The 27,171-nt window shown below is 46.4% G+C and overlaps 1 protein-coding gene across 4 annotated transcripts in view; it reads right to left on the minus strand.

Annotated features, from left to right (window-relative positions):
* Positions 1 to 27,171, minus strand: part of Dgk (diacyl glycerol kinase 1) — a 523,491-nt gene that overhangs the window by 89,057 nt on the left and 407,263 nt on the right. For all 4 annotated transcript variants that reach the window (XM_084606564.1, XM_084606561.1, XM_084606562.1 and 1 more), the window contains 2 exons: positions 18,986 to 19,062; positions 8,332 to 8,478 (listed from right to left, as the gene is read on the minus strand). In XM_084606564.1, the coding sequence (XP_084462690.1) occupies positions 8,332 to 8,478; positions 18,986 to 19,062 (224 nt within the window). The remainder of the gene's footprint in view (positions 1 to 8,331; positions 8,479 to 18,985; positions 19,063 to 27,171) is intronic.

Below are 27,171 nucleotides of genomic sequence, written 5' to 3' on the forward strand. Positions count from 1 at the left end.
CGTGCCATCGCGGCTAGGAGGGCGTCCCGTGCGTATCATTAAGTACGACTCGTTTAGTGGCATGGCCTTGCTCAGCCCGACTCTGTATCACAACCTGCCGTTTACGGGTGCAAGTACCGGAGGCTATCAATCGCACAGAGCAGAACTGCAAGGATTGGGCTTAGTTGGTAGTTCTCACACAGGGGAGTTGAACAATAGCGGTTCACCTTCCAAGGCGCTACCCCTGTTCTTTCTAGCCAGAAAGGCTTTCCACAATGTCAAAGAGGTTGAAGGAGGGAGTGTGATTCGCAGAGGGGTCTCTGAGTCAGCCCACTCCTTGCTGTCGGGCTGAATAGGCCCGACGCCTCGACTCTCAGGTTTGTATCCATTTTGGTGCAAAGGAGAGATGATACGAAAACAGAGACGACAAGGACACCTACGAGCGCTTGACATACCAGAGCTAGTGTGTCGTCTTGTGTTTGTTTTTGTGCTTTCGTCTCCTCCCAATTTTGCGCTGCAACCTTGCATCATAAACCAAGATGTCTTGCTTTCAGTGCAAATTATTATTTTACTTTTTATTTTTTTGTATTGCACAAATATGCCTTTCGGCGTAGTTATTATCTTACCCAAACATGTTCAATGCGTGTTGGAAAAGGACTGCTGGTACGCACAGAGATAGGCATTCAAAAGCTATGAACTGCTTTAAATTTATACAACCCCACAAGAATATGCTATTGTAATACAGCAGGGGAATGAAAGGCAAATGAGGGGCTCGTTATGAAACCCGAATGAAAGAAGTCAACAGTCGGCGAGGTCAAGGAAAGCATAGGGGATGTTTTATTTTAATTTTGGTTTTTGCTACACACCAGAATGAGCTCTGAGATCATTTTAGAAAGAAATATAATTAACTATAAAGTATAAGGAATAACAACGCGCTGACGATGGGAACCGAACCCACGACGTTCAAATATCGCATCATCTGGTGCTCTTACCAACTGAGCTACATTGACTCTATATATAAGCGCACTGGCATTTGAAGACGATGCACTGCAGAAAAGTTTGCTGCAACTCCCTGCGCAAACTTTCAGGAAGCCGATAAGGTGAAGCCATCTTCGCACTGCACTCTATAGTAAGGATTTCAACAAACCGTTTGCAGGATGTCCTTTTATTAGCACCTACGGCCTTGTTGTCTCCCAAAATATGTTTCATTTAGTTTTTTTTTATTTTTGAAGTTCCTGCGGCGACTTAAAAGAAAGACGCTGGTGATGACCCGTCGAAGGAATGCAGTTAATTTACATTGTGCCGCAAAGCTATTATTCATCGTTCCTCTTATGGATATCGTGCGTCTTACAGAAAAGAAAAGACGGACCATAATTGTACTAGCAATATGCTGCATCTGACTGTTGCACGGATTGACTGATTGCTCCTGTGATATACGCAGGAGCCATTGGTATACTAATGGAAGTTTCGTGTCATATGCGTGCATTTTTGATATTTAGTTCAGACTCCTTGCGAGAAAACACGTGTAGCAAAACGAAACGTGCAACCATGACAATCTCGCATGACATTCGCATGAAAACAGAGAGGTGGTAGATCTTTCAGCAAATTTCGTTATGCGGATATCTCGGCATAGCTCGACATGCCTGGCATCCTGCGCAGCACATCACGACCGTCTATATTCTACCTCTGACTGGTTAACAGGTGCAAAAATGCGCTGGCAGTTCAAACAGCTACAAAAGACGTCTTTCAACTGATGGCGCTAAATATATACTTTTTTTTTCCCAAAAAAAAAATTCCCCGAGAAGCAAGGAAAAAGATACGCCATAGTGGCCATTTTCTTTGCAATACAGGATCACAGTCGGAACGGTACGTAATGTCCGGAGCCGTTAGAACGCTCGTAGTAGCTTTTGGTGTTCCGGGGCTCATAATGAAGACCTCTGATGATAAACGATGGAGTCTTACTTGCCGCGCGTCAAATCTGTTGCCTTCAAATCACATCCTGCATGCATACCGGTGTGCTACAATTTAGTATATTCAGAATCTTCAGTGTACCTTCACAGAATGCACGCATAAAACGTGCACATTTTTTGTTCTCATCAATTTCAGTTGTAGTTGTATCTCAAACAAAGCTGGAAAGCAGATAACGACACGCTGCACGCTGAAAACAAGATAGCAGCGCATTATTCAGAGTGTCGACGGCGGTTACATAGATCTCAAAGCGAAGCGAGTGCGCCTCTCCAACGGCGGTAGAACAGATTCACCTCCTTTGAGTCAGTCTGCAAACTGAACATATATTTGATACTTTGTCTGTTCCTAGAATATGTTTGCATGTGTGGTATCTGGTGTTTGAGGATCGGGACATGCGGAAGCTCTTCCTAACGTTATTATACGACAAATTCGCTAACTAGTGCATTTAAATAGTTCATTTACATGGACCGCAGCGATCATACTAGAGCGATCTCTGTGATCTCGTTAGGTGAGATCACGCCTGACCGGTGATATGGTCTGGGCTGGCTCTGCAGTGCGGCGCGCCCGCGCCGTTTCCTATAGCTGATCCCATCTAGACAAGTTGGCTGTTCCCTGGTCAGTCTAAGCACTGTCGCAGCGAGACATAAATGGCTTTCACGTGCCGTTGAACGCATGGCTTTCGCAGATGGCGATAAGCGGATTAGGCGAACGACCTGCATTTCCTCTGCCCCAGGGTGCCCATCTATGGCATCCACTGTGAAGGAAGTGCAAAGCTATCACGACCATTCAGGCTTAACGTAATGCGTGTTTAATGACCATATCAAGATCGTATCAAAGACAGGCACTATATACGTCTCAGATCCTCGATGCGGTGATAACTCCGCGCATAGGCTTCCGCATTATACACATGGCTGGTTAGCTTGTTCAGTGTCCCACGATCGCCTGACAACCAGATAATGACGTTTCTCGAGTTCGGACGCCCGACCGATGACGCCGGAAGCGCCGTGTCGAACCTCAACAACGAGATGGTGTATCAACGGTATCGCGTTCAAGCATCGGATGTGAACAGCCGACGGCCAAACAAGATTCGCGCAATCCGCGGCGGACGGTGCTTTAAATCGGCGAATGCATTAAAGAACAGATGTCAGAAAAACGCGGTTGTCGCGAAGGGCTGCGATGTCGTTGTATTCGCCTCACCGCTTCACCCTTATGTAAACAAGAGGCGCCCAGAAACTGCTTTCTAATCAGTCTTGTAAACAACGTAACACTCATAGAAGGCGGAGAAGGGGAGAAATTGAGCTTGCGTTTCGCCCGGCACAAGACGCAAAACAAAGCAACTGGAGAGCGAGATAGAGAGAGGAAAAACCGGGAAGGGAACAATAATATCTCGGTTTCAACGAGAAAGCGGATTCGGCAAACATCGTTGGACGACGGGCCGTTTGTTGCCGTCGAGCGTAAAGCCGCTTAGAGCATATTCGGTGTCACTCTCGCGTCCAGCTTAACGCGCCGCCTTGTTAAAAAAATCACCGGCCTTGCAGCCTCGGAAAGTTTGCGTCCTCGGAGATAACGGTGTTCGAAAACGATTCAAGCCGGAACAAATGTCCGACAGCACAGATTAATGTAATTTTAGCTATTCCTGAGTTCAATATCTATTTCTGCCAAAGATAGTTATGGTACAGGCGGAAAAGCGCGATATTCTAGTTTAGGTAAGGAGCGGTAGGAACCGGTGAAATGCATTCGAAGATGGCAGTTAGGAATTATAAGCTCGGCTACGAGTGCTCCAGATCTATAGAAGCGGCAGGTCCAAATTACTTTCTATAACTAGGGGGAGGGGGAGGTATAATCAAAATGCGAAAGCACTTATACGCCCACTATCACCGAATGATAATCTTGTCCGATCTTGTTTGTGCCGTCGTTCTGATTGGCTGAGCTGTTTCTTAAGGCCACAAGCACATGGCATCGCGCGAGTAGTATAAGCTAGGTCCAGTATAACGGCTAAAGTGTTCGAGTCTCCCCGATGGGTCTTCAACGTTCACCAGCCAAAAAAGATGATGGTGCCATAACCCCTTTTAGTACTTTCACATGAGAAAGAAAATCAACAACACCGGAGTTGAATGCAACTGACCGGGTTCGAACTCGGTACTGGGCTCCAGTAGCTGAGCGGCTCGATCAATGAGCCACCGATGTGGTTGTTTCGCTCATTCTAACCAGGTTTAATTAGGGGGAAACATCCGACATTTGGCGTGGCCTCTTCCAGATGGCGCTACAAGTAAGGGTAAAGGGTAAACCAATAGCTTCCGAGATTAAGAGCGCCGTAGCACTGTAGCTGATCGCGGATGCCATGATTAAATCTAGACGATTTGAAGTGGCGGCTCCCAGAATGCCCCACGTGTACAGTTGAAATGCAGTGCACCGGCCCATATCCACAGAAAGTCGGCATCAGGTAAGTACTGTGTAAAAAATAACAAAAAAATAACGTTTACAGACAGTTAAATCTAGATGAAAAAAAAAAAAAAAAGAAAAAGGAAAGTTGTGCTTTCGCTCTGTAATCGATTTAACACAGCTTACCCATACCAAATGTTCAACTCATGACGTGCATAGGCAGTTCTTTTTAATATCTTGCGAATCGGCGTAGGATCGGATAAATACGGTAGCATCGTTGCGTTATACAAAAATGTAAACACGTTGGACTTCATTGATTAAGAGCAATTTGCGCGGTTTCTTTGGCACTACTTTTCAGAACTCCCCTTTCACATGAGGCTACCTAATTTCGTATGTTGACTTTGTGAAGAGGAATATGTACATGTAGCGAGGGAACATGGGGAAAAAAAAAGCTACAAGGTGCGCTTGAGTCTCCTTACTTGCAGAAATGCGAAAGGTTACGAGTTCCGGGCTTAGTTCAGCTATGAACTCTTTCTGCGTTTCGTTGCTTTTTAGACATGTACTACTTTACTTTTACTTTAATTTACATTTTATCGGTGTCCCTTTTGTTAGAATGAAATTAAATTTGCCGCTTTAGATGCTCATAATAACCTTTATAGCAAAAGCGAAACGACAATCAAGATCTAGAAAATAATGAAGAAAAACCAGCCATACGTATTTATCAATGAGAAATAACGCCACCTGGCTGCCTTAAAAGAATACAGTGTCTTGCCGCGGCTAACGGAGCCAGCCACTGAAGCAAAAATATTAGTTGTGGTTTAGCTCTGCTTAACCCTAGCTGAATTGCGAAAGCAACGGCGGAAGCTTCTTTTGTCTGCTACATTATTCCCCTATCACGCCCTATCAGTGTAAGGTGCTACATTATTGGGGACACTTAAGGTCATCCTTTAAGGGTATGACGCGAGAGCGTGAGCTACCAGCCCACATATGCAGCCACGCTTCAACCAAGTCGTATGGACGTGCCTGCGTGTCGTAGGGGTAACGAGAATGCAAAAGGTTCTGTCAGGATGATTCTGATATCAGCATCCCATATGAAAGGAGCGACCTGAGTTGGCAGCTTTTGCCCGTGGCATAGAGGTAACGTGGATTCAAATGTAATGGCAGGCTGCTTTCTTTAAGAGGAGACCGTAGCTACTCCTATTCACGGATCAGCAGTGGCCACCCGAGGTCTCGCTTTGGCTGTCGTAGTATTGCTTTCGCAATAAAACGAAGCAGTGACACTATGGGAGCAAACAACGATTGAATCGATCAGAAAAGTCGCGAAATATCAGAGGGGCGATTGAATAAAACATGAACGAGATTCACCAAGGAGACGAAATGGCCGGAGAGACGTTATACTATCGCTTCCTTTGCCTTATTTACTAATGTAAGTGGAAAACATAGTTCGCGAAAGAATAGTAGATAACGACAGTAAGCGGCATCATTACCGAGTTTCGATTTGTTTCTGTTCTGGACATAAGATAAAGCACAGGGCGACTTCGTTTGGGCATTCACGAAAAACTGCCACGCAGACCAGTTTGTGGAATACAACAAAAAATGCAGGCTCACGGACTATACGCTACAAGTATGCCGCTAAAAGGCAAAAACAGTAAAAAAAGCTAATGCAGTAATTTGTTATTCGACTCAGCGAGAACAGGCCCAAACAGAGGCAGGAGCGAATATGCATGAACCGAAATGCATGATCCCAGGCAAAGCAACGTCTACTCTACTGGCACCTAGACATATGAAGCTGCGTTCGAGCATAACGAACAACCAGCAGGCCAAGCAAGGCTCCAGCGCAGTCTTTCCTATAGACAAGTCCTATCGCTGAGATCAGCATGGTTAACATAACTGGTGTGCTAGAGCTGTACGCGAGACATCTCATTTTGCACTGTTATGCTACTGCACCTCGTCTAGAGTCTTTAGCACTCTTGAGTGAACGCGCTTGTCGAATCGAATCGCAGTTCTTGCCCACGGGCAGCCATGTGTCGCGTGACATTGCGCCTTATACAACGCAGCCGCAGCTACACTCGATGTAATGCTAGAGAAGGGGAGTAAAGATACGAGGGTAAGCCGATGCCTTCCAGGCATGCGCAGTCGGCTCGTGAGCGTGTGCGAAGTGCGCAGTCTAAAAGAACTTTCGCTCCGCCCTCGTTGCTTCCGCTGCGTTTCAAGAAGTGGGGAGACTGAGAGTAGGCATTGGACGATTGGCACGTGCTGCGATTCAGCAAGGAGGGATCAATCACGACACGCTCTGTCAGTGGGTATGAACTGCGATCCGGCCCGTGCTCACAAACTGGATGTTAAGAATGGCACTAGCGTGGGGAGTAATCACAGAGAGAACGTCATTTCAATGTCTGCACTGCGAGTGAGGATGACTAATGAGCCCCTTAAAAGTACCGCAATTGTGCTTCCCGAGAATTACATGCCGCGTCGATGCCAGTGTGGAGATTGGCCTAGGCGGCACAACATGCTCGATGAAACAGCGTAGGACATAGGACGTTTTCGCGCTCTTTTGCCTGCTAAAAAAGTGATATCTCTGTGGAGAAATAAGCTGCCGCCTAGTTATGAAGTAGGAATGAAATTTTGATTAATGCTTAAACAGACATCTATATCTCGAAAACTTGTTATTTAGGCTACTTGTTATTTTCCAGAGGTTTGTCATAATCTTTTTTCTCCTTTTCAATCAGCTAAGCTCGATGTAGTAGGCGTGTCACACGATGCCGAAGATGTAAGATGCGTGCGCGTTCATGATTGGCTTCGTCTGAGACTGGAAATATTATAGCTAGAAAGGTTATTTCTCGAGAAGCTTGCTTCATTAACAACATTGTTTAAGGAAATGCTTTATCTTGGCAACGTTGAACTTTTGAACGCTAATTTGGTGACGAAGGCTTCCAATTTCTGCTGCAACGACACATAGCGGACCGTATGCGTCGAACAACTAGTGCCATCCTTAACTTTTCCGCAAAACCAGCGCATGCCTAAATCATTTCGAGATAATCAGCTATGCAAACAGGCAAGAAGAGAGGACGGTGTGCATTGACAGCATTTTCTTGCCTTTTTGCACCACATATGCAATAGGTCTTTTTGGATGCTACACAGTCCATTAAACAATTTCTTTATCAAGATCAGAATAGCATACTAAAAGAAAGATGGGCACCTGTGGTCCTTCATTACCCTGTTTTTCTCGTTGTTTCTATGTTATTGACTTTTTATGGAGTGTATATTAGCATACCGCGTCGATAACGTTACTGGTGGCATCGCTCTCCACTTCATTAGTTAGTTATACTATTTCAAATACATGCTATCTTAGTGAATGGCCGATGGTCAACGTCCTGCAGTACGTTTAAGATAATGAAAACGTTTAAGATACAATTTTGTGAAAGCCAAAATGGCGTACTAAGTGAAGTATGTATTCGGGCCGTTATTTTCTGCATTTTTTCTCGGCTCTGGATAATTATGCGCAAGCCATATTGTCGACAAATAATTAGACGCAGCGACGTCATATCAGCGCGACATGGTGAAATTAAAAATTAGTTGCCTGCCCACTACACTGGCCGAACTGTCTGCTGTATTTTAGTAATCGTCAATAATTGCAGCATACTAACGCTTACGACTTGAACCTTTCCTAGTAATCAACAAAGATCGAACTTTGCGTAGTTCGTCAGTGAATGTAATGTACTTAACAAGCAGTTATCGCGAAGCATGATTCGTATAAAAAGCAGCTGAAGGCTGCTGCAGTGCTTGCAGGGAAATCACGCTGCTAAAATTTCCCAGCATCCTCAAGTATTTCAAGCATCCTCAAGGCTCGGAAGTATTTGCTGACGCCGGAACAAAATGCGATCTTCCGTAAACAGAAGCAACCAAGGTGCAAAACTCTATGCGAAAGCATCCTTCGTTCGTCCTACAGACTGGCAGTAGCTCACCGACAGATGTTCAGCAATGCAAGACGCATGAAATTACCTTGAGCAGCCTTCCGTCGGCGATCTGAGCGCGCGGCGGGGCGGGCTTGCGGACGAACGAGAGGAAGAGGTGTTTGACCAGGTCCCGGGGAGTGTCCATCTCCAGGTAGGTGTCCATGAACGCCTGGAAGCCCTCCAGGTCGATGTCCTGTGCATCGCACACGAAGAAGTGTAGACAACTCTCAGAGACCCGATAAGAGTAAGCGAAACACGCGCGAATAATGCGAACTGGACGCTCTTTTTGGCGAATCAGGTAACTGAAGCGTTAAAAAAGCAATCCGAGTGGTACGTGATATTGGTGGGCCAGGAGGATAGGAGGAGGAGGAGAGTGGTGGGCCAGGAGGATAGAAGGAGGAAGGGGAGGAGGGGGATAACCGCGCCCATAGTAGCAAAAAGCGAAAAGGCATTTCTCAACGAAGTACTTGAACGCCCGTTTATAAGGAGTCCGTGAACACAATGGCCAAACAATAACAAGGTGCTAGGGAGCTGATTGTAGCGACTTCCCAATGAGCACATGAATGACGCGTCAGCTCCGCCTCTAGCAGTGAATCTGCACTGACGCATCTGCTTGCCGACCGCATCAGCGAGGCGACGTCACGTGAGATCGTCGGGTCAAGTGCGAACGGTAACGGATTAGCATGCTGGCGGCGCATAACGTCAGAATGCCGAAGCTCTGCTATTCAATCATGGTATCCGAGATGGGCGACCAGATGCGTACACAGCAGAGAGGTTGCCATTTTTCGGGTTTAAGAGACTTTGGATCGCATGATCTTGTCTGATTAGCGGTCTTCCGCAGGCACAGCTGTATGAAAGACGCCACTCGGCATGGGCAAGTGCACGACGCAAGCATGATCGCCAACCTCATGATGGAAAGGTCCTCAATGTATGCTTAACTATACGCTCACATATAGGCAGATAGGGCAGGGGGGGGGGGGGGGGTTGCAATTGCCCTTTTGAAGTGAGCCTGACACAGGAGTATCGCAAAAACATCTACGCCACATAATTCCACCGCAGCCTACGCCCAGCGTTGACGCACCAGAAATGTTGAAACCAATTTTTCTCCCGGTTTATTAAGTGGGAAAAGCGCAGCCAGGATTGTAACTCAGTTTGGGAAGTAGAGCTACAGTTGAAGTTAATTGAAGTTGAGTTTGTAGAAGCTTTCATAGGGTTTCAAGCGTGGTATCTGCTTTGGCTTTGTTAGGCTAATGCGATAGATGAGCAATATGTGTACAAATAGTTAGTGGAAATGGCGCACTCCAAGTTTAGTGTTGTGCCGTCGCTGCTTTTTTCGCACGCATTTCGCTGCTTAGTGCGCCAGCAAAGTCGACGCTTTATGACACTTCTCGGCTGCTGTCCGCCTCCTCCTGTTTCCTGGATTGGTCATACTGACGATTATCCCAGATGACCTGTCTTAAATGGATTAGCGGAGAAAAGCCATCCCGATATCCCGCGCATTTTTATTATTGCGAAAGCAATACTACTCGCACTCCCAAGCCGTCAGCGTGGTCCCGGCGGTAACCGCGTTTGACCTTTGACCTTTCGACGATCCCCGTAGACGACCCCAAGCTGGTAGGAGCTGCCAACTTGGGTCTCTCGTTTCACATGGGAACACATAGCAATACTACGCTAGGTTTTGAGCCGTGAGCGTTGTTCCGGCGGTGATCACGTTCGACCTTTAGACGACCCCCGTAGTGACATTGTTGCGAATTTGCAGGGTCGCAGCGGAGCACCGGAGCAAGATGACCAGCGTGGCGGGCTTCTCATTCTGAACAGCCCATGCCGTGATGATGATGATGATGACGACGACGACGACCTGGGACAAAATGGCACATACCCACGGCGGGGATTGGCCAGGGTGCATAGTAGATTTTAAATATTTATGTTCAAGGACTGGAGTATTCAGATAAATGCCGTGCTTGCGCTCCGAGCACGCGCTGTACATCTTTATTTTCCTCTAACACGGGCTGGCAACGCTGATCTCAGCGCCTCCGCTTTATAGCGTCGGCGGGCGCTATAACATCACACCGAGCGGAGGAAAAACTGGAGACCAGCTCGGCTCGTCGGCGTGGTCCCGGCGGTAACCACGAAGCGCCACGTGACGCCGTGGCGTCACACTCCACGTGACACACGTGTTTCTCTCGTTTCACATGGAACGGTTATGTCCGAATCAGCCTGCTAGGATCCTGGCATTCACGTTACCCTTATAGGCCACTAAGGCACGTTCATATCGGTGGGTAAAGCGGGGCTTTATATGCGGGCTGAGGAAGACGAAAAAGAGAAGAAGAAGAATGCTCGGTCACCCGCAGCTAATGCTTTCGGAGGGTATTGCTTTCGCAACCTACCGGGCTTAAACAAGCTAAGCCTCTGCCAATTTTTGACAAATCCTGTCATTTCGATATAATTTACAACCATTGTGCAGACCCGAATACAATTTCGTCCTTGCCGGTAGAAAACTAACAGTGTGTGAATCGCGTTGCAAAACTAATTTACATTCCGGAGACCTGGATACACTGGCTAACATGAATAAGCATCTATATTCAATTCTAATAATGGGCGCGCTGGAAAGGGACAAAGCGACTTGAACTTTACGGCTGCGAAAAATTCTGGAGCGCCGACCAATATATAAAAAATGTTATATATCATTTCTTCGTATTAAAGAGAGGACAGAAGCATCTTGTCAGCATTCTTGGCAGAAAAGTAATGTTTTAAGATTAATTCCCGTCTCTACGCTGCAACAAGTACAGACGGATATCTCAAGTGCAGTAGTTTCGAGCCCCAAAATGAAAGGTCCCAATAACTCTCGGAGTTGAGATCAAAACTTTCTACAGCGCGTTTCAACGATGTCGAAAGAGGCTTACATTGCAGTCACGGCAATATTTCTCGAGTTTGGTGCTCTCAAGGATAAAAAAAAAAAAAAAAGGAGAAATATAGAACATTGGAGTTTCCGTGTCCGGAAAGAAAAGGGCTAGGCAATTCGCTGCGTCGTACGACCGAGGTACCACTCTGACCAAAAATGACGCGGAAAAGGAACCCGGAAAGCTACAAATAAAGTAGCCATCAAAGTCGAGTAGCGAGCCACGAGGAGACAGCTCATATATCCAACCTCTCTCGGCGCGAGTACTTTCAGGTTGTTTTTATTTCTCATCCTTTTTTTCTGTTTCGACCGTGAGTGCCGGTGACCACTCGTGCCTGGTCATCTCGATTGGCGTGTTGTGCTCAGCTATCGGACCCCTAGCACTTGGTCGAGGTTAACGTTGTCGAAGTTAGTGCGCCCGTTGGAGCTGCACAGCGTTTCAGAGCTAGCAGCGGCGCCTGCTGCAGAGAGGAAGAAGAAAGAAGGAGAGAGGGCTACTGGAGTAGGTTTGTGGTGCCGTTTCTCCCGTTCATCTCTTTATTTGCCCCACTTGAGCGGGCCCGCTGTTCGCGCCGGAAACGGCGTCCCTGGCGTGGATGCGATAAATCGGCCGGCCTTCGGCTGAGGCACGTAGCGTGGCGTGATGAAAGGGAGCCCTGACGGTTACAAGCCCAGCGCTCGTGTACTACGGCTCATTACGTCAAAGCGGCACTACTGAAGCCGACGAGATGAGGCAAAAAGCAGCAAGAAAAAACCCCCGCATTCGTGTTCGCTGTTAAGTGTGGTGAATAGAAACTTGCGATGCCAGGATGACAATCGTGGTAGTCGTAGTTGTAGGTGTTGGTGTAGTACTACCACAAAAGCAAAATTGCAGCGGCAGCAGTTGTTATACACAGTTGGTAATAATGATAGCTGCCATTAGTTGTTCATTAGTCGCTGGTCACTTTTAGGCTGAGTGCGAACAGACAGGTACGAAACCTTGTGCAATACATGAGGTACCAGACAGGGAAGCCTGCCAGTACTTTTTAAAACTAGGCGTTCTTATCTAATAAGCAGGCTTTTGAGGCATAGCGATAGCAGGGTTCATTGAGATCAGAAGCACGCGAATAATGTTAACTAGATGCAAAACACTCGAAACTCTACCGACACGTTAGTAATCGGCGGGGACTACTACTTGCCTTTTCTCGACTAGCACCAACGGCTTGATATTGGCGTCACTGGAGATAGCTGGCAGTCAATGAATGAAGCGCTAGTTCCAAACAATAGAAGAATAGACTGAAATACGAAGTTCTTAAAGAATTTTCCGAGGCTACCAAAAGGAAGCTTAATATAGCTTTCCAATGAATACACGTACACTGCCTTATTCCTGGAAACACAAAGGTGAATGCGACGGCTAGGCAAGCGCACCTCAATGCCCACACTTCTGATCTTCTGTTCTTGAAAAGTGCATTGCACCTCTTTTTGATGTAGATGCGTAATGAAATGAACAATAAGTATGTGGTTTCAGCCAAACCATAAAAATTCTCATCTACATTTCATCGATCTGTTGTTGCGGTTTAAATTTAATATTCCGGTATCAGCATAAGCTTAGGAACGCTTTTTCACCGCTTGCGTTTGGGAACGGCTTACACGAAGCACGTTATTCACGGTGCGCATGTGGACGAAGCACGGTGTGCATGTGGACATGAAAGTGAACATGTGGCTCATCTGTTATTGGATTGCCGGGTGCATGACACTTTCAGGTTGCGATACTTGAGCGCTCTCGACAAAATACCTTTAAGTCTACAAAAGCTATTAGGTTCGTAGCCGATGTGTGCACTGCAGAAGCGAGCACTTGTGGCGTATTACGACATTCCTTGAGGTCAGTGGCAACCTTGGGGACTATTAATTTAGTACATGTGGCCCAGTCAGTGTTAGACCTCTTCCCTTTAGGTTAGTGAATGCATTAATACCTTTGTTATTTGCTTTTGCTGTGTTTGCACAAGCAAGCTTAAATTTATTCATTTTTTGTTTTGCCGTTGGTGAGTGCTTCAACCGCTTTGTTAATTACTTTGCTGTGCATACCGCAAATAAGCTTATTTTTGTTCTTATGTCCTTTTTTATACATATCTGTTATGTATATTGTAGAATGTACTGTTCTGTACAGAGCCACACATTTAGACGCATCTACATACGTTTAAAGAGTTTATATCACTCATCAGTGTTACTTCTCCTTCCGCTTGTACTTCGTTTTACGTGCTGTGTACTGTTTGTGCTCGTGTAATCTTATTTAGTAGTGTATATATCATGTTATGTTATGTTATATCGATCTTTATATCGTCAGACCAGGTGCTTCTTATGAATTGGTGAAAAGGAGCAGCCACGGCCGCTATGTTGCACCAAACTCTCCTTTATTGTTCGCGTAAAAGAAAAAAAAAAGAACGTAATAAATTTTTTTCGCGCTTAACCAAACTGCAAGAGAATAAATACGCAGAGAAAATATTTTAGATATAGTAATGAAAAACGAGCTTCGCCTAGTTGCCCCTGCGTTTTTAGTACCCGGCATAAATGATTATAGCGCGGTGGTGTGCAAAATGCGTATAAACCATATAAGAAAGTCAACTGGTGTAAGTAGGCGGATTTATAACTTAAAGAAGGCTAATCGGGCTGGAATTAATGGCGCATTGAATGCATAACGAACTACCCCGCCGGGGTGGCGCAGTGGTTATGGTGCTCGACTACTGTTCTCGAGGACGTGGGATCGAATCCCGGCCTCGGCGGGCGCTTTTCGACGGAGGCGAAACGCAAGGCGCCCGTGTGCTGTGCGATGTCAGTGCACGTTAAAGAACCGCAGGTGGTCAAAATTTCCGGAGTCCTCCACTGCGGCGTCTCTCATAGTCTGAGTTGCTTTGAGACGTTAAACCCCACGAACCAAACCAACCATAATTAACTGCTTTTGAGACACAAGCCGGAACCGAGAGCGTAGATGAGTAGTGGACATTACTCAAACAAACAAAAAATTGCATAACTAGAACAGCTATTCGTCTCTTTTAGTATATTAATTATCAGGCGATCTAGAAGTAAACCGCAGTTTCCAAAACGTTGCAACGACTGGCGCAAAAGTGGCAGCGATGCTACAATGCTTTTCGAGAAGCGGCCACAGGTGAAAATAAATACAGCACTTAAGAAGTAAAGGTTTCTAGCTGCTCTGCTTCCATGCACACGAGATTCAAGCGAAATCTTAAGGCTAATAATGAACATGCTCGCCCAGTTAAACATCACCTAGTATTTTGTAGATAAGTGTGCGAATATTTAGTACAGAGAAACGAGAGTTGGGATACAGAAGAGCTAACGGTATCGCGCTTTTTCATGTATCTTTGTGCACCGCCTCAGCCCCTTTAGCGAAGACACTATGTCAATCGAATGCGAAGTGATAACACATAAAGCGCTTTGACGGATGCCAGAAGTGCGCTTAACGGTCGTTGTTACCTTGCTCTGAACGCAAGCCTGAATTGAATGACACATTTCGAAAAGTCCTTCAGCGTCGAAGAAAATAAATAATAATAATAATAATTGATTCGCAGGAAGGGAAAGGCGCAGTATCTGTCACAGTTGCTCTGTGGACACCTCAACCGCGCCGTAAGGGAAGGGAGGAAGGTGGGAGTGAAAGTGGAAAGAGAAAAAGGGGAGCCGCAGTTGACGGCTACGGAGGAATTTCGACCACCGTGCGCTGACATCGCACAGGGGCAGGTGGTGGAGGGTGGCTGCTTCTGGCCCTACGGGGCTGGGACTGGTAGGTCACTGGAGCTTGCGGCGGAGGCTAGCCTGCCACCGAATTTTTATCTGTGTAGACAGTCATTGCACCCTCTACCGTTTCGGTGGTGGACGACGACTATTGCTGCGCGCGTCTTTCTGTCGTTCTTTTTCTTTCTTCTCTATTTTCTCTTCTGTCCGCAGCAGGCAGCGGAGGTGGCTAAGCTACAGTTGTTTTTGTTGTGGCTATAGGAAGAAGGAAAAGAAAATGCACGGGCCTGCTATACTGGCTCTGTAACTGAGCCACCTCCGCTGCCTCGCGTGGACAGAAGAGAAAATAGAGAAGAAAGAAGAGGGATAGAAAGACGAGTGCCGCAACAGTCGTCGTCCACCACCGAAGCAGTGGCGGGTGCAATGACGGCCTACAACAGATAAAAATTCGATGGCCGGCTAGCCCCCACCGCAAGCGGCGGTGACCTAACTGTCCCAGCCCCGTCAGGGCCAAGGCCAGGATAAGCCACCTTCCAGTAGCAGGCCCGTGCATTTTCTTTTCCTTTTTCCTTCAGTCGCAACAACTACATCGCACAGCACACAGACGCCACTTCGTTTCGCCTCCATCGAAACGCAGCCGCCGCGGTCGGGATGGAACCCGGGAACTCCGGCACAGTAGTCGGGACACTGCACCACCGCGGCGGGGCAAGAAAATGAAGCCAGAAATTACAAAGAAGAAAATACGTGCGAATGAATCATTTATACTCGCACTTCAGTACTCGGCAGTCATTAAAGAAAAAAAAAAAAGGCTGCCTAACGACGCGTAAACGAGGCTGCTTAACCATATGGAGTAACGATTCTCAAAATGAGTTGGGAGTTATGATTACGAGAACGATCGTGTACGGGCGCCACCATCGCTTTCGCTTGCGTGGGAAGCAGCAGGTTAGAAATTATTGTGTTCAATTCTGTTATGCCTAGCACGTAAATTACCCCCTAGCCTTTAGAGAACCGTCTTATTCGTATTTGTTTTCCGAATGGAATAGGTTTTTGTTTTTGTTTTGGCAGTGCTCCGGCTAGTAGAAGATACTGGAGAATTCGTGCTGATTATCATAGCTATTCTAATAAAGAAGTGGGAGCTTTCCAGAGTCTGTCTTGTCATTCTTTGTACGAACTACACCGTAAAGCAGACATGCACAATGCAAGTTTGTGAACCTCTGTTATAGAAAAAATAGGGGGGGGGGGGTGCGCAGGGGAGGGCCATCGTTAACTGTTAATAAATAATTCCTCCGATTTCGGGAGGAATTTACGTGTCCTAGCGCCTACCCATTTTGAATGCCCCTCCTAAATTTGCTTGCTGGTGGTTTGCTCAGTTGCAGAATCTCTTAATGTTACTTCGACTACATTATCGCGTCAGTTTGAGAAGCGGCGGTCATTAAAATTGTGCGTCATCAAATGTCGTGTCAGTCTGCTGGGCAGGTGGCAACGAAAGAAAAGCAATAGCAAAAAAGTAACGGTGACAATTTTCTTTTTGTGCACTGCCTCATCCGCCTTAGCGAAGGCGCTGCGCTAATTAAATCAGAAGGAAATGCAACTTAGTTAACTTCCATGACGATGTTTGCCGCCGTAAACAATGTCCAGGAGGCACGTGATATAAAATGGATGAAGAAAGTAAAGTAGGGAGGAGGTGGAAGCGGGCAGTGTGACATCCGACCAGGAACACGGAAGAAAGCGACTTAAGTGACGCACTTCCGTATTCAGCGTAACGTAGCACAAGCTTACAACAGGATTGATCGATGGCAGAAAAAAAAGAAAAAAAAAAACAATAACAGCTTTGCAGTCGAATGGAGCGGCAAATGTGTCCAGTGATAAGCGTTATCATCTGACAAGCGCTTGTAATTTAGCGCAGAAAAAGCACAGAAGCTCGCTGTGGAAAGTGTTTTTGCGCTATCATTAAAACTGATGACGTAATCAACGATTAAAATTCGAGCTTCTCCTCACAGCACTGAAGGACTGCGTAGAAGCTCAGTGATGACGTCATGGAAGGTAATCTTTTTTTCGTTACCTTCGCCCGCATCCTTCGGTGCCTTTTCTGATGCCACCAAACAAGCTTCCAGGGCCTTCAATTTTGGTAGCCTTGTTTTTACTTCTTCAAACCAAACAGTTCTATGCGGAAAGCATACCGATACCGTCAATGACGTCATCATGTGCCCCCCACGCGTCGCTGTGTGGTGCGGAGAAGCCTGATAGCCGAAGCGGTTTTAATCGCTATTTGCGCCATTGCGCCATTGCGCTAGCGCGAATATATTTCGCATCCTTAACCTGGAAGCTGTCATCATTCGATTCCTCAAAACTCATCAACATCTATAACCGGTGCAACGTCAGAACGCAACGTTAGGGTACGCTAAATTCACCACTCTCAGGGACAGGTAGAAGGTTAGAGGACGTTTCTGAAAAACCCTATGAGCCACAGTAACCTCATACACATTTCTCATAATAAACTCATACTAAACTCGTACAGATCTCATATCATTTCATACAGATGTCATTTAACGTATGAAAAATATGAGATTGTGTGATAACTGTATGAGTTTAGCATGAAATTAGTATGAGAAATCTGTATGAGGTTATTGTGACTCATACGGTTTTTTCGCTAGGAAAGCGAACCAGTGCGCTCGTTGTTTAGTGTGGGTTCACTTAGACCCTTAAAACATGAAAGATGTAGAGGACCGTTGCCTGAGAGAGCTGTGAAACTTGTCCAGTTTATCACACGAACTCAGACAGTCATTGAGGGAGCAAGGTGCTGCATCGCGGCCAGGTCACAGAGAAATTTAATCGGCAGGAAAGCAGAAAAAAGTTCATGGATATAATTTGGCACACGTTTTTTTGACGCACAATAACTTTCATCGTCTCTAAAAAGCGACGAAGTCCAGCTATGGCTTGACGACCGATCATAAAAGAGCGCAGTGGTCTGCTTGGCACCAGCTGCACGTCGATCGATTGTTATCCATAACTTAGAGAATTTTTAAGCCACTAAATATAGCTTTTCGAAAACACCGACTGAAAAAAAAGTTTAATGTATTGTTTCCATCAGTGCGGAGACTAGATCATTTTCGATCAGATAGGCAGATAGGCAGCATGGAATAAATGAAAGGGATTAAACACAATGCGGGCTCGAAAACCTCTGTTTATTCTGTGCCCTTCAATATAAGTATTTTTAAACCTCTCATTGCTACGTTCCTTAGCTAGCTAGCGAAGGAACGAAGGAAAGATGCCTCAGATTCGTTAATGATTTTTTGCTGCAGTTGCGTCAGCAACAAAGCAAAATCGATAGGGCTCATCGACCGCTGTTCGTCAATGTTAGGACCTAAATGTAGGAACAACGCGCTGCCTACTTCAATCGGTGCTTCGTCGTTCGTTGTTACTCGGAAGCACTGGCGATTTTTTCCTTTTCTTTGTTCTGAATTTTATCCAGAATCCCTTGCCGAGTTATCAAGGTGCTTACGGCGTTAATATGTGACCTGCGCGGTCAATGGCACATCCAGCTTTTAGATAGGAGGCAATCTTTTTCGTGGCGGCTCATTTAGTTCAATGGCCCTTCAGTAACAATATTTCAAATCACTCGCAGATTTGATTTTGTTCATATTAAATATTCTCTGGCTTTTATGAATTCAACAGAGGGCATCCGATATTTAATCGAAAAGAGGCAATCATATTTTTAATGTATAAGTTATTAATGCTTGAGAGATTTCTTTTATTGTAAAGAAGAAAAAAAGGAGTCGGAGAAAGAGAGGAGAGAGTCAGGCTAGAGAAGGGGCCCATGGCAACAAAAACAGCCTAAGGTAAATTAAATTGCCGAGCAAGAACCATCAAAGTGGAGCTTCAGTGGCTGTAAATTTTCCCTGCGACAAAAATGTGACTAATAAAACTAATGACGCTCATTAAGGCTTCGTCCAAATAGCAATCTCTAAAGATGGTGTTAGCAAATGAAAGAGGCGCTGAGCAAGGATGTTGTACGGATACGATTTAGCCAATATCTATGATATTAAGGAAAAGTAGTGGCAGTTAAAAGCAGACTCACCCCCTCGGCGTTGTACTTGGAAAGGGCTCCATTCTCTTTGAATTCCTCAAGAACGTCTGGAAGCTTCTTTGATGAATCTGCGTGCGAAATGAAGAGAGGAAACGTTGAACACAGGGTGTGTAGTCTTTTCCAGCACACGTGTTGAAACGTCTACACTGTGCTCGCTATTGACAGAAACACAACAAAAGGATTTGTGATGGAGCAGCAGGTAGCTACGGGACGGAACAAGAGACAATTGCTGCGCCGTTTCGTCACAATTGAATAACCAACATGCCCAAGCTGCTTTTCTGGTATGTAAAGAGCTAAGCGAGAAGCTGCTCTTTATTTTCACTGACTAGGAAAGCATCAGAACCTGCAGTGCGGCGCAGTTGCTCCCATGGTAGCTTCCTCAGCAAGCATATAAGGATAGCTATGCGACGCAGTTGCTCACATGGTAGCTTCCTCAGCAAGCATATAAGGATAGCTATGCGACGCAGTTGCTCACATGGTAGCTTCCTCAGCAGGCATATGAAGATAGCTCTTCGTTTCTTTCTTTTTTTTCTTTTTTTTTTTTTACGCGTAGCATACTGTTCTCGTTGTGCCCAAAAGCTGTCGCCGTATCCCGGTGTGAGAGGGAGATCTTAAGGAAGAGTCGAATTCATGCCGGTGAAAACCATGAAGGTAATGTACTGAGTCTCGAAGTGCGGGCTCGTGCCGTTTTTTGTGCGCCACCGGACTCGATTCTCGCTTGTAAAGCGAACTGCCTCTATAGTTTGCCTGTATATTTCTTCATAGGCCTTCTCCCATATCGTCACCCATAATGATCCTCTTTCTTCTCTCCTTCACCTTTCCCAGTGCAGAGTAGCAGGTCAGATTTGAATCATTCCGGCCAACCTCTATCTGCCTTTTCTTTCAACAAATTCAGCTATCTATGTAGAAAGAAGGCTGCCCATTCGACTCATGCATTGGAGTGGCGACCGCATGAACGCTGCCGTCATCAAACTGGTTAATGGTTGCCAGATGATTTATATTTGCTAAACCTTGCCGATGAACCGGGTTACAACCTGGCATCGTGATAGAGGAAATACGGCGGCGTCCAGTGTGACTGTCTACTGCTGTAAAATACGGCAAAATTGTCACGTATGAAGTATTTCTGATATGAATTGCGTCGCGTACCTACTGTACCCTCACGTAGGTGTTATGCTTCTTCTGTATTGCTATCTGAAAGCCAGCTAATCCAGTGATTTTAAAGCGTTTCGCGTCCGTTCAGTCCGAGTACGCACACAAACCCGTTTTTCTCGAGTGCCTGAAAACGCGATCGAAAACTTGCTGGAACGGTGGAAAAAACAAGCGAAATTGCTGACAGCATCTTTTATTTCAATAAACGAATGCATGCGCCATGTACATGGTTCATGTTTGCTTGACGTATGTGATGTGTTTCATGCAAAATTTTGCTCAGGTATGCATGCAGGCTCACCATTTGCTTATGTTTGACAAAAAGAGAAACAAGTATTCCGCCGCACGTTTTGAGCACACGCGGTAATCACATAATGTTATTTACAATTTTTTTTTTTCTGTGCTTGCTTCTTTAAAATAATTATAGCCAGAAAATAAGCTCCTTTTTTTTTTTGCTTTGCATTTTATAATTTTGACAATAAGGGAGACGCGTTTTAGTGTCTGCATTCAAATGCCGCTAATAAGTGAATATGTGATGTCATTGGCGCTAATGAGGAGCAATGCCACTTTCCACTCCCATTCAGCGCCAAACCATTTCAAATATTTCGGTGCCGTTCTTGCTCTTCGGCTTTATCGCTTCCCGCGTCTCGTAAACTCGCTCGGCTTTTTCGCCCATAGCTGCTACAGAATGTCCGACCGCATGCATGTCATGATACACTGAGACTGCGACGCCGCAACAAAGTTCACTCGCCTCAGTGCAGCTGGAGGCATCCGCAGCGGCTTGGTTCCTGGAGCAGCGTCGTTTTTTATACTTGGCGCCAATATATAGTAGCAGACGACGGCGATTCTTTTTTTGTTTTGTTTTCATCGGAATGCGTGACTGGATTGTGTGCTTACGTAGCCTGACACTGGCCTGCTGCATATGGCCCCCGTACGTCACAATTTGAACAAAATGGCGAACTGTCGAGAATAGACAGAGGGGTAAAGCGCGACGAGGAGGTTGTGCTACACCCGTGTAGTGCCATCATGGTACTGCGAAGGTTGCCTGTACTCATCGGCGAGGCTTCGCTAAAGAAATTTGCTCATTCTTTTAGCCTAACGCGCAAAAAAAAAAAAAAAGACCAATAAGTAAACCTACACAACATTAAATATATGTAGAAACAGTTTCAACAACGCATTTTGTTTTACAGTTGTAAAATTTGGATAATATAAATATAGCCTCATAAAGGTGTTCATGTGATACTTTCGTATCGTTTCGTCTGCTGTTCAGCTCAGCTCAGTTCAGTCGTTCAGTGGTGTCCGACTCTTCGTGACCTTATAGACCATATAACGCCACGCTTTCCGGTCTCTCACTATCTTCCTAACATCACATAGCTTCATCTGCAGCGCCTCGGGGATGCCATCAAACCTACCCCTTTTCCGGTGACCCTCAATCTTCCCCAGCATCAAAGTTTTCTCCAGCGACTCCTCTCTTCTCATCGGATGACCAAAGTAGCTGCTGCACGTACCGTGTTTTACTGCACGCAGCATGTACTGCGCGAGTTGATTCCTGTGCACAATATGGTGGCTGATCGTCGGTCGATCGTACGCAAGAAATTCGATTCTGGGAGCCGCTGGAAGTTTAGCTGCCCGTTCCCAGCGTCCAAGCGTGCACCCGAAACCGCCAGAGAAGCCAACGCTTGTGCTGGCAAAGTCAGTGGGCCGTGTGAGAGCGGGCTTACCTTCGCTCGAAAGCTAACGTACACAACCAACACAATCATCCACTTTCACATGAAGTCCCATCAGTTACTTTGCTCAGTAGGGTCAGTAAGCACGCAGCGCGCTGCAACTCTATCCGCGCCACTCGATCTATACCGCTGTCTCAGGCAGAGAGTTTCAGCACAATGACACAATTGTGGGCAAAACAAAATGCCGAAAGAGATCACACATTACATTTCACGTGTGAGTAATGTTTGTTTTACTTCAAATGAGCAGTCTTGGTTGTATTTTATGAAAATAGGGCAACGGCTTAGCTTTACCCTCCTAACGCAAATATCTGAGGGGTGCCGTCATGCGATGTGACAGCCACCAGAAGTGAGGGCTTGATGCGTGTTAGACAAAGCAGATGGCGTCTCTGCGTTCTAATGCATGATCAACAAACTACGCGTCGTGGTCGCGTCGAAGCAGATACCGGGGATATGATCGATGCCTTGTAAATAGCGTATGTGATATACGTAGTGTTGGTTGATCGATTGGGGATGATTTATTATGTGATTGGTAGACTGATCGATTAGTGAATGAAACCATCGTGGTGCAGATAAATAATCGTTTGTGCACGTCGCTGAATATGAACACGTACGATTGCCTTTGACTGGTATTAGTGCGATAACGTTGCCTGACATTGTACCAGATGCGTGTAATAGTACGGGGGCTTCGTTTCAGGATATGTCTTGTCGTGAGGGGTTTACTCGAAGAGAAGGGAGAAGTCGTAAGACGGATGCCGGATGGAGCATCAGAGTATAGAACAAATGAGGCAACGAAACTGCACGATACTGCGTATACTGTTCATGCTAGTATCGTCCCAATTTCACTCTACTCATCCTCCCATCCACATAGCCACTTATGAACTCACTCACTCAAACGTCCGCTCACCTAGCTACCCGCACAACCGCCCCCTCAGCCACTAATCCACTAACTCACCCACCCACCACTTTCCACTCACTCACTCATCACCCAGCAACTGAACCACTCACCTAATTATCCACCCACTCACCCATCCACCTAGCACTTGTTCAGCCACTCACTCACCCACCCCTCCACTTATATACACTCACTCACTCGCCGCGGATGCCATCGGATCACCTTATCACTTTTCATCAGCGCAACGCCAGCAGACGCGCGCATTGTCCCGGTGTTCCAGCCTGGGCAGGACAGTGCAGACCACGTGACAATGTGACGCGTTTGCTGCCCAATGGTGCCCAAAATAGTTGAGCCACAGCGGCGAGGGTAATTGCGTTTTCAAAATCCTAAAAGCTGATATTGCTATTATTAACGGCGGCTACAAATCACTATTTGCAAGCGGGCGCCTATTGGCAATAGCTAAAAAGCTAACTATAAGAATTTTATTAAAAACTTTACTAGCTAACATATTTCGCATGTGTTTCGACGTCCGCCAACACTCATATTACTATGCCGCAAAAAGCTTCGCTTTATCTGAAAAGCCCTATTTTTAAATATTACTGATCACCTTCCCTGAAACATTTGGTACCCTTTGTATATATACCCATATGGTATAGGATTGTCAAGAAAACCAAACATGGGCGGATTGGGAGGTGGCCCCTGTCAATCTCCGACCTTGCGGCACAAAGGACCTTGCTTGCGAGGGCTTGGACAGCGGCTTCAGCCAACGCTGTCCCGGCCTGAGGACCCGACCAACTACGCCCTTAACTCATAATTCATTTTCACAAGTAAATGTTTTATACTACTAGTAGAACTCTTTCCATAATCATTTTGGCAAAATAACTGCAGGTGGTACCTTTGCGACGACATTCCTTACTTATTACCGCCTAATTCATGCGCCCCATACGGCTTACAGACTCATAATTTTACAAAAAATTCTTTTTACGTAGTAGGAGAACGCTAATATTTTCGGCTACGACGTACTGCACCGAAGGCGAATGCATTCCAGAAAGGATCCCAGATAAACATTCCTGTAACCATAGTTTGGGACTCGCATGGTGTCTGTCTCGGCTCGAGCATTATATAAACGAGCGAAGGAACAAACTAATGATCTCGCTATCCGGAACGCCGGGTGCGCTTGTTGCAACAATGCTACGAACGGAGAAAACCGGCGGCTACTTCATCATCCGGCGGGTTGCTCAAGAAGCGCGCGCGTGCCATCCTCTGACCATCCTTTCACACCCCGCGTTCGGTTTTTATTTATTAATTATTTTTTGCTTTCAAGTCGTCGCTGCTTGTAAGCACGTCGTCAGCAGCGGTGACTGCAAGAGCCCCCCCCCCCCCCCCCCCCCCCCCCCCTCTTCTCCATCCCTCCATCCCATCGCTGCGGGTTACCTCGCGTTTCCCTCACAAAAGTGGTCTCTCTAGCGATGAGCTCGCCATGCTTCTCCCGAAACAGGCGCCGGGGGAGGCTTTTCTCGCCGTGATTCACAACGGCGCGCTCTTTTCACCGCATGCCGAAAGGGTTTTTATACGAAACGATTCGCGCAGAGTCAGCCGTGGGAGAATCCGGACCAGGGTTGCATGCATGCGCCGTAGGGGCCCCTCGGGGACCCATTACTGTGGCACGAACCACCAGTATACAGCTGTGGTGTGCGCCTCGAGCGCTGAAAAGAGTGCTGCGAGTGGTGCCCGAGGGAGGTTATACCGGCCCTTCAGCGGCGCTGACACAAGCAGGGCCCGAGACTGCCACCCGCTAGCACCCAAAAGCCGCTCCTTCCCTCACTGCACGCGCGCTCTGCATGGCACAACAGAGCGAGATGAGATGCTCCGAGGCTCGTTTCCGCTCTTTGCAAGCATCCTTCCTGCTTCCATTTCCGGGCGCAATCGATCTCGCGAGGACGACGCGAACCGGGCACCACAGCGACAGGGCAGCACACAGGAGGAGAAGGCGGGGGATCCTTTCCATGCCCCCGCCACCCCTTAACTTTCTCTACTGTAAGGCTGCTTTCCGACCCGTGTTCGGCGGTTGAGCGGGTGAATCTCTCCTTCTCAGCCCGAAGACCTCGCGACGTCTCCGCCCATTCGAGAGACTCTCATTGGTCGAACTTGTCGGTACATGCGCCTCATTTGGGACGATGCAGCAAAGCGCTAAGCCAGCCACACGCATCCGAAGTTTTACTCGTGAGGTGGCGGAGTTCGGTGCGAGGTGAGAGAAAGGAGATTCTGACCCGTTCCGGTTAGTTGATGCAGCGCGAGCACTGACTGTGAGGTTCGAGGCTTTCCGCTGACAAAAGAGGAAGAAAAAACGCGCGAGCTCGGCGTAATGAGGCGGTGAGAGCATCGTTCTTCAGACTGCTAAGTGACCGACGCGGCTCGGGTCCATCGACGAAATTGAGTGTAACGTAGGTTGTTTTGAAGGTTAGAGAGTCGGTTCGAATAGCAGCGCTTTGCTGAAATTCGAGAAACGCGTTCTTGAATTAGCTAGGTTGCTATGCATGTACTTCAGAGTGTTTGGAAATCAAATGATGGCCAGCAACGAAAGATGTAAGTCAAGCCAAAAAAAGAAATTAGCGACTAAAGGCCAGCAACGAAGGATGTAAGCCAAGCCGAAAACAAAATTACGAGGGACTTTAGCGACTAAAGTAGTGAAAGGCGAAAGCCCGAGTGCCGCATTCTGCTAAGCACTTATTAGTAATTAATTATTTATTCATTGATTAGTCATTAATTAATTATTCAATTACCCAATTATTTACTAGTTTACTTAGTTTGTGAATTAACTGACATAAGTAGTCATTAATTGTTATTTACTTAATTTGTCATTGATTACTAATTTTTATTGATTACTTCATTAATCATTGATTAGTAATTGATCATTGATAGACATATGGCCCTTAATTCACGCATTCGTGCATACTGTAGTGGTGCTCTGTGATTGGTCGAGACCACTATGACGCCACCCCGCCTCGGCCAATCAGAGCCGCCGCAAAGCGGGACACATTTTGTCCACGACAGCATGAGCCATTAAAGACTTACGCCTTAAAATTCAGGGCGCAGACAGGAGCGCGAACAGACATTAAAGGGAGATTTGAACGTACAGTGCCACTGATGGATGTAGTTCATAGAAACCCAGTTGCGTGTTGTGCGGTGTGGATTTGCACGCGACTGGACCAATTCGTACTTTATGATTTCCAGTTGCAGCAGCCCTGTCTCCCCCAACCCTGCCTTCATGCGTGCATCTAGAAGAACCACTCGTCAACTTTACACTGTCTCTCACGCAGCCTACTGCTCGCATCCTGTCAGTGGGAAAATAAGGGGACTAATTAGCCGTATTACTAAAAATAATATTTTCATATTTACATGTAACAGGTTCTCATTTCAAGGACAAACAGCGTCGAGGACGAAGACTGAAGCAGAGGAACCACAGGGCGAGCGTTGTTAGGTTGTGAAGGTTCTGAATAGGTTACATATCAAATTTGCCAGCATACTAATACACGTACCTTGTGCTGACATCCAGTTACGTTCCCACTTTTATACAATGAGATTAAATCCACTGCATTGACGTTCCAGGCGTTATCTTGGTTAATCAAACGCTTCAGGGCGGTACATAGTGGATCGGAAACGGCAAACAATTTTATTGCTACATTTCCCGATTAGTTATGCCTGTACTTCGTCTCAAGGCTCTTCGCTTAAATATCAGCTGAACACATTCTGAGGACTCCTCCACATTCAGGGGTTCAAATCTGTACTGGCTGTAAATCCTCATCATCATCATCATCATCATCACCACCACCACCACCACCACCACCACCACCACCACCACCACCACCACCACCACCACCACCACCACCACCACCACCACCACCATCATCATCATCATCATCATCATAATCATAATCATAATCATCATCATCATCATCATCATCATCAATTTCCAACATGTCGTTCGGGGTCCCCAGACGAAAAAGCTGCCGAGAAAATAAAGCATGCCAAGGGTTTTCTTATTTGAAATAGTGGCGGAACCGATAATAAAACACACTTCTTGTCATAGCAGGTAGGAGATGTGGCGAACCTCAATTGCGGCATAACGGTAAGTGAGATGCGCCATTTTCAATCGCCGCTAGAAGCCACCAAGAAATGCTGTGTGAGCTCCGTCTTCGGTGTCGTTTGCTTTCTCTTCAGTGGAAGTAAGCGTTTCTATTTTGGATATCTACTGGCATCGAACGTGACGTCATCATGCCCCCCTCCCCCCACAGGTACGCAGTGGAGGTGCCTGAAAGTCATCACGGTTTTAACCTGCAATTACACCATTATTTCAGGTGCTAGTCCCAGAAGGCCTCCTATGTTTTATTGCAAAAGTTTAACACATTCGA

Source organism: Amblyomma maculatum, chromosome 6 (assembly GCF_055883805.1).
Source record: "Amblyomma maculatum isolate TAMU_Amacu chromosome 6, ASM5588380v1, whole genome shotgun sequence".
In the NCBI taxonomy this organism is placed as follows: Eukaryota; Metazoa; Arthropoda; class Arachnida; order Ixodida; family Ixodidae; genus Amblyomma; species Amblyomma maculatum.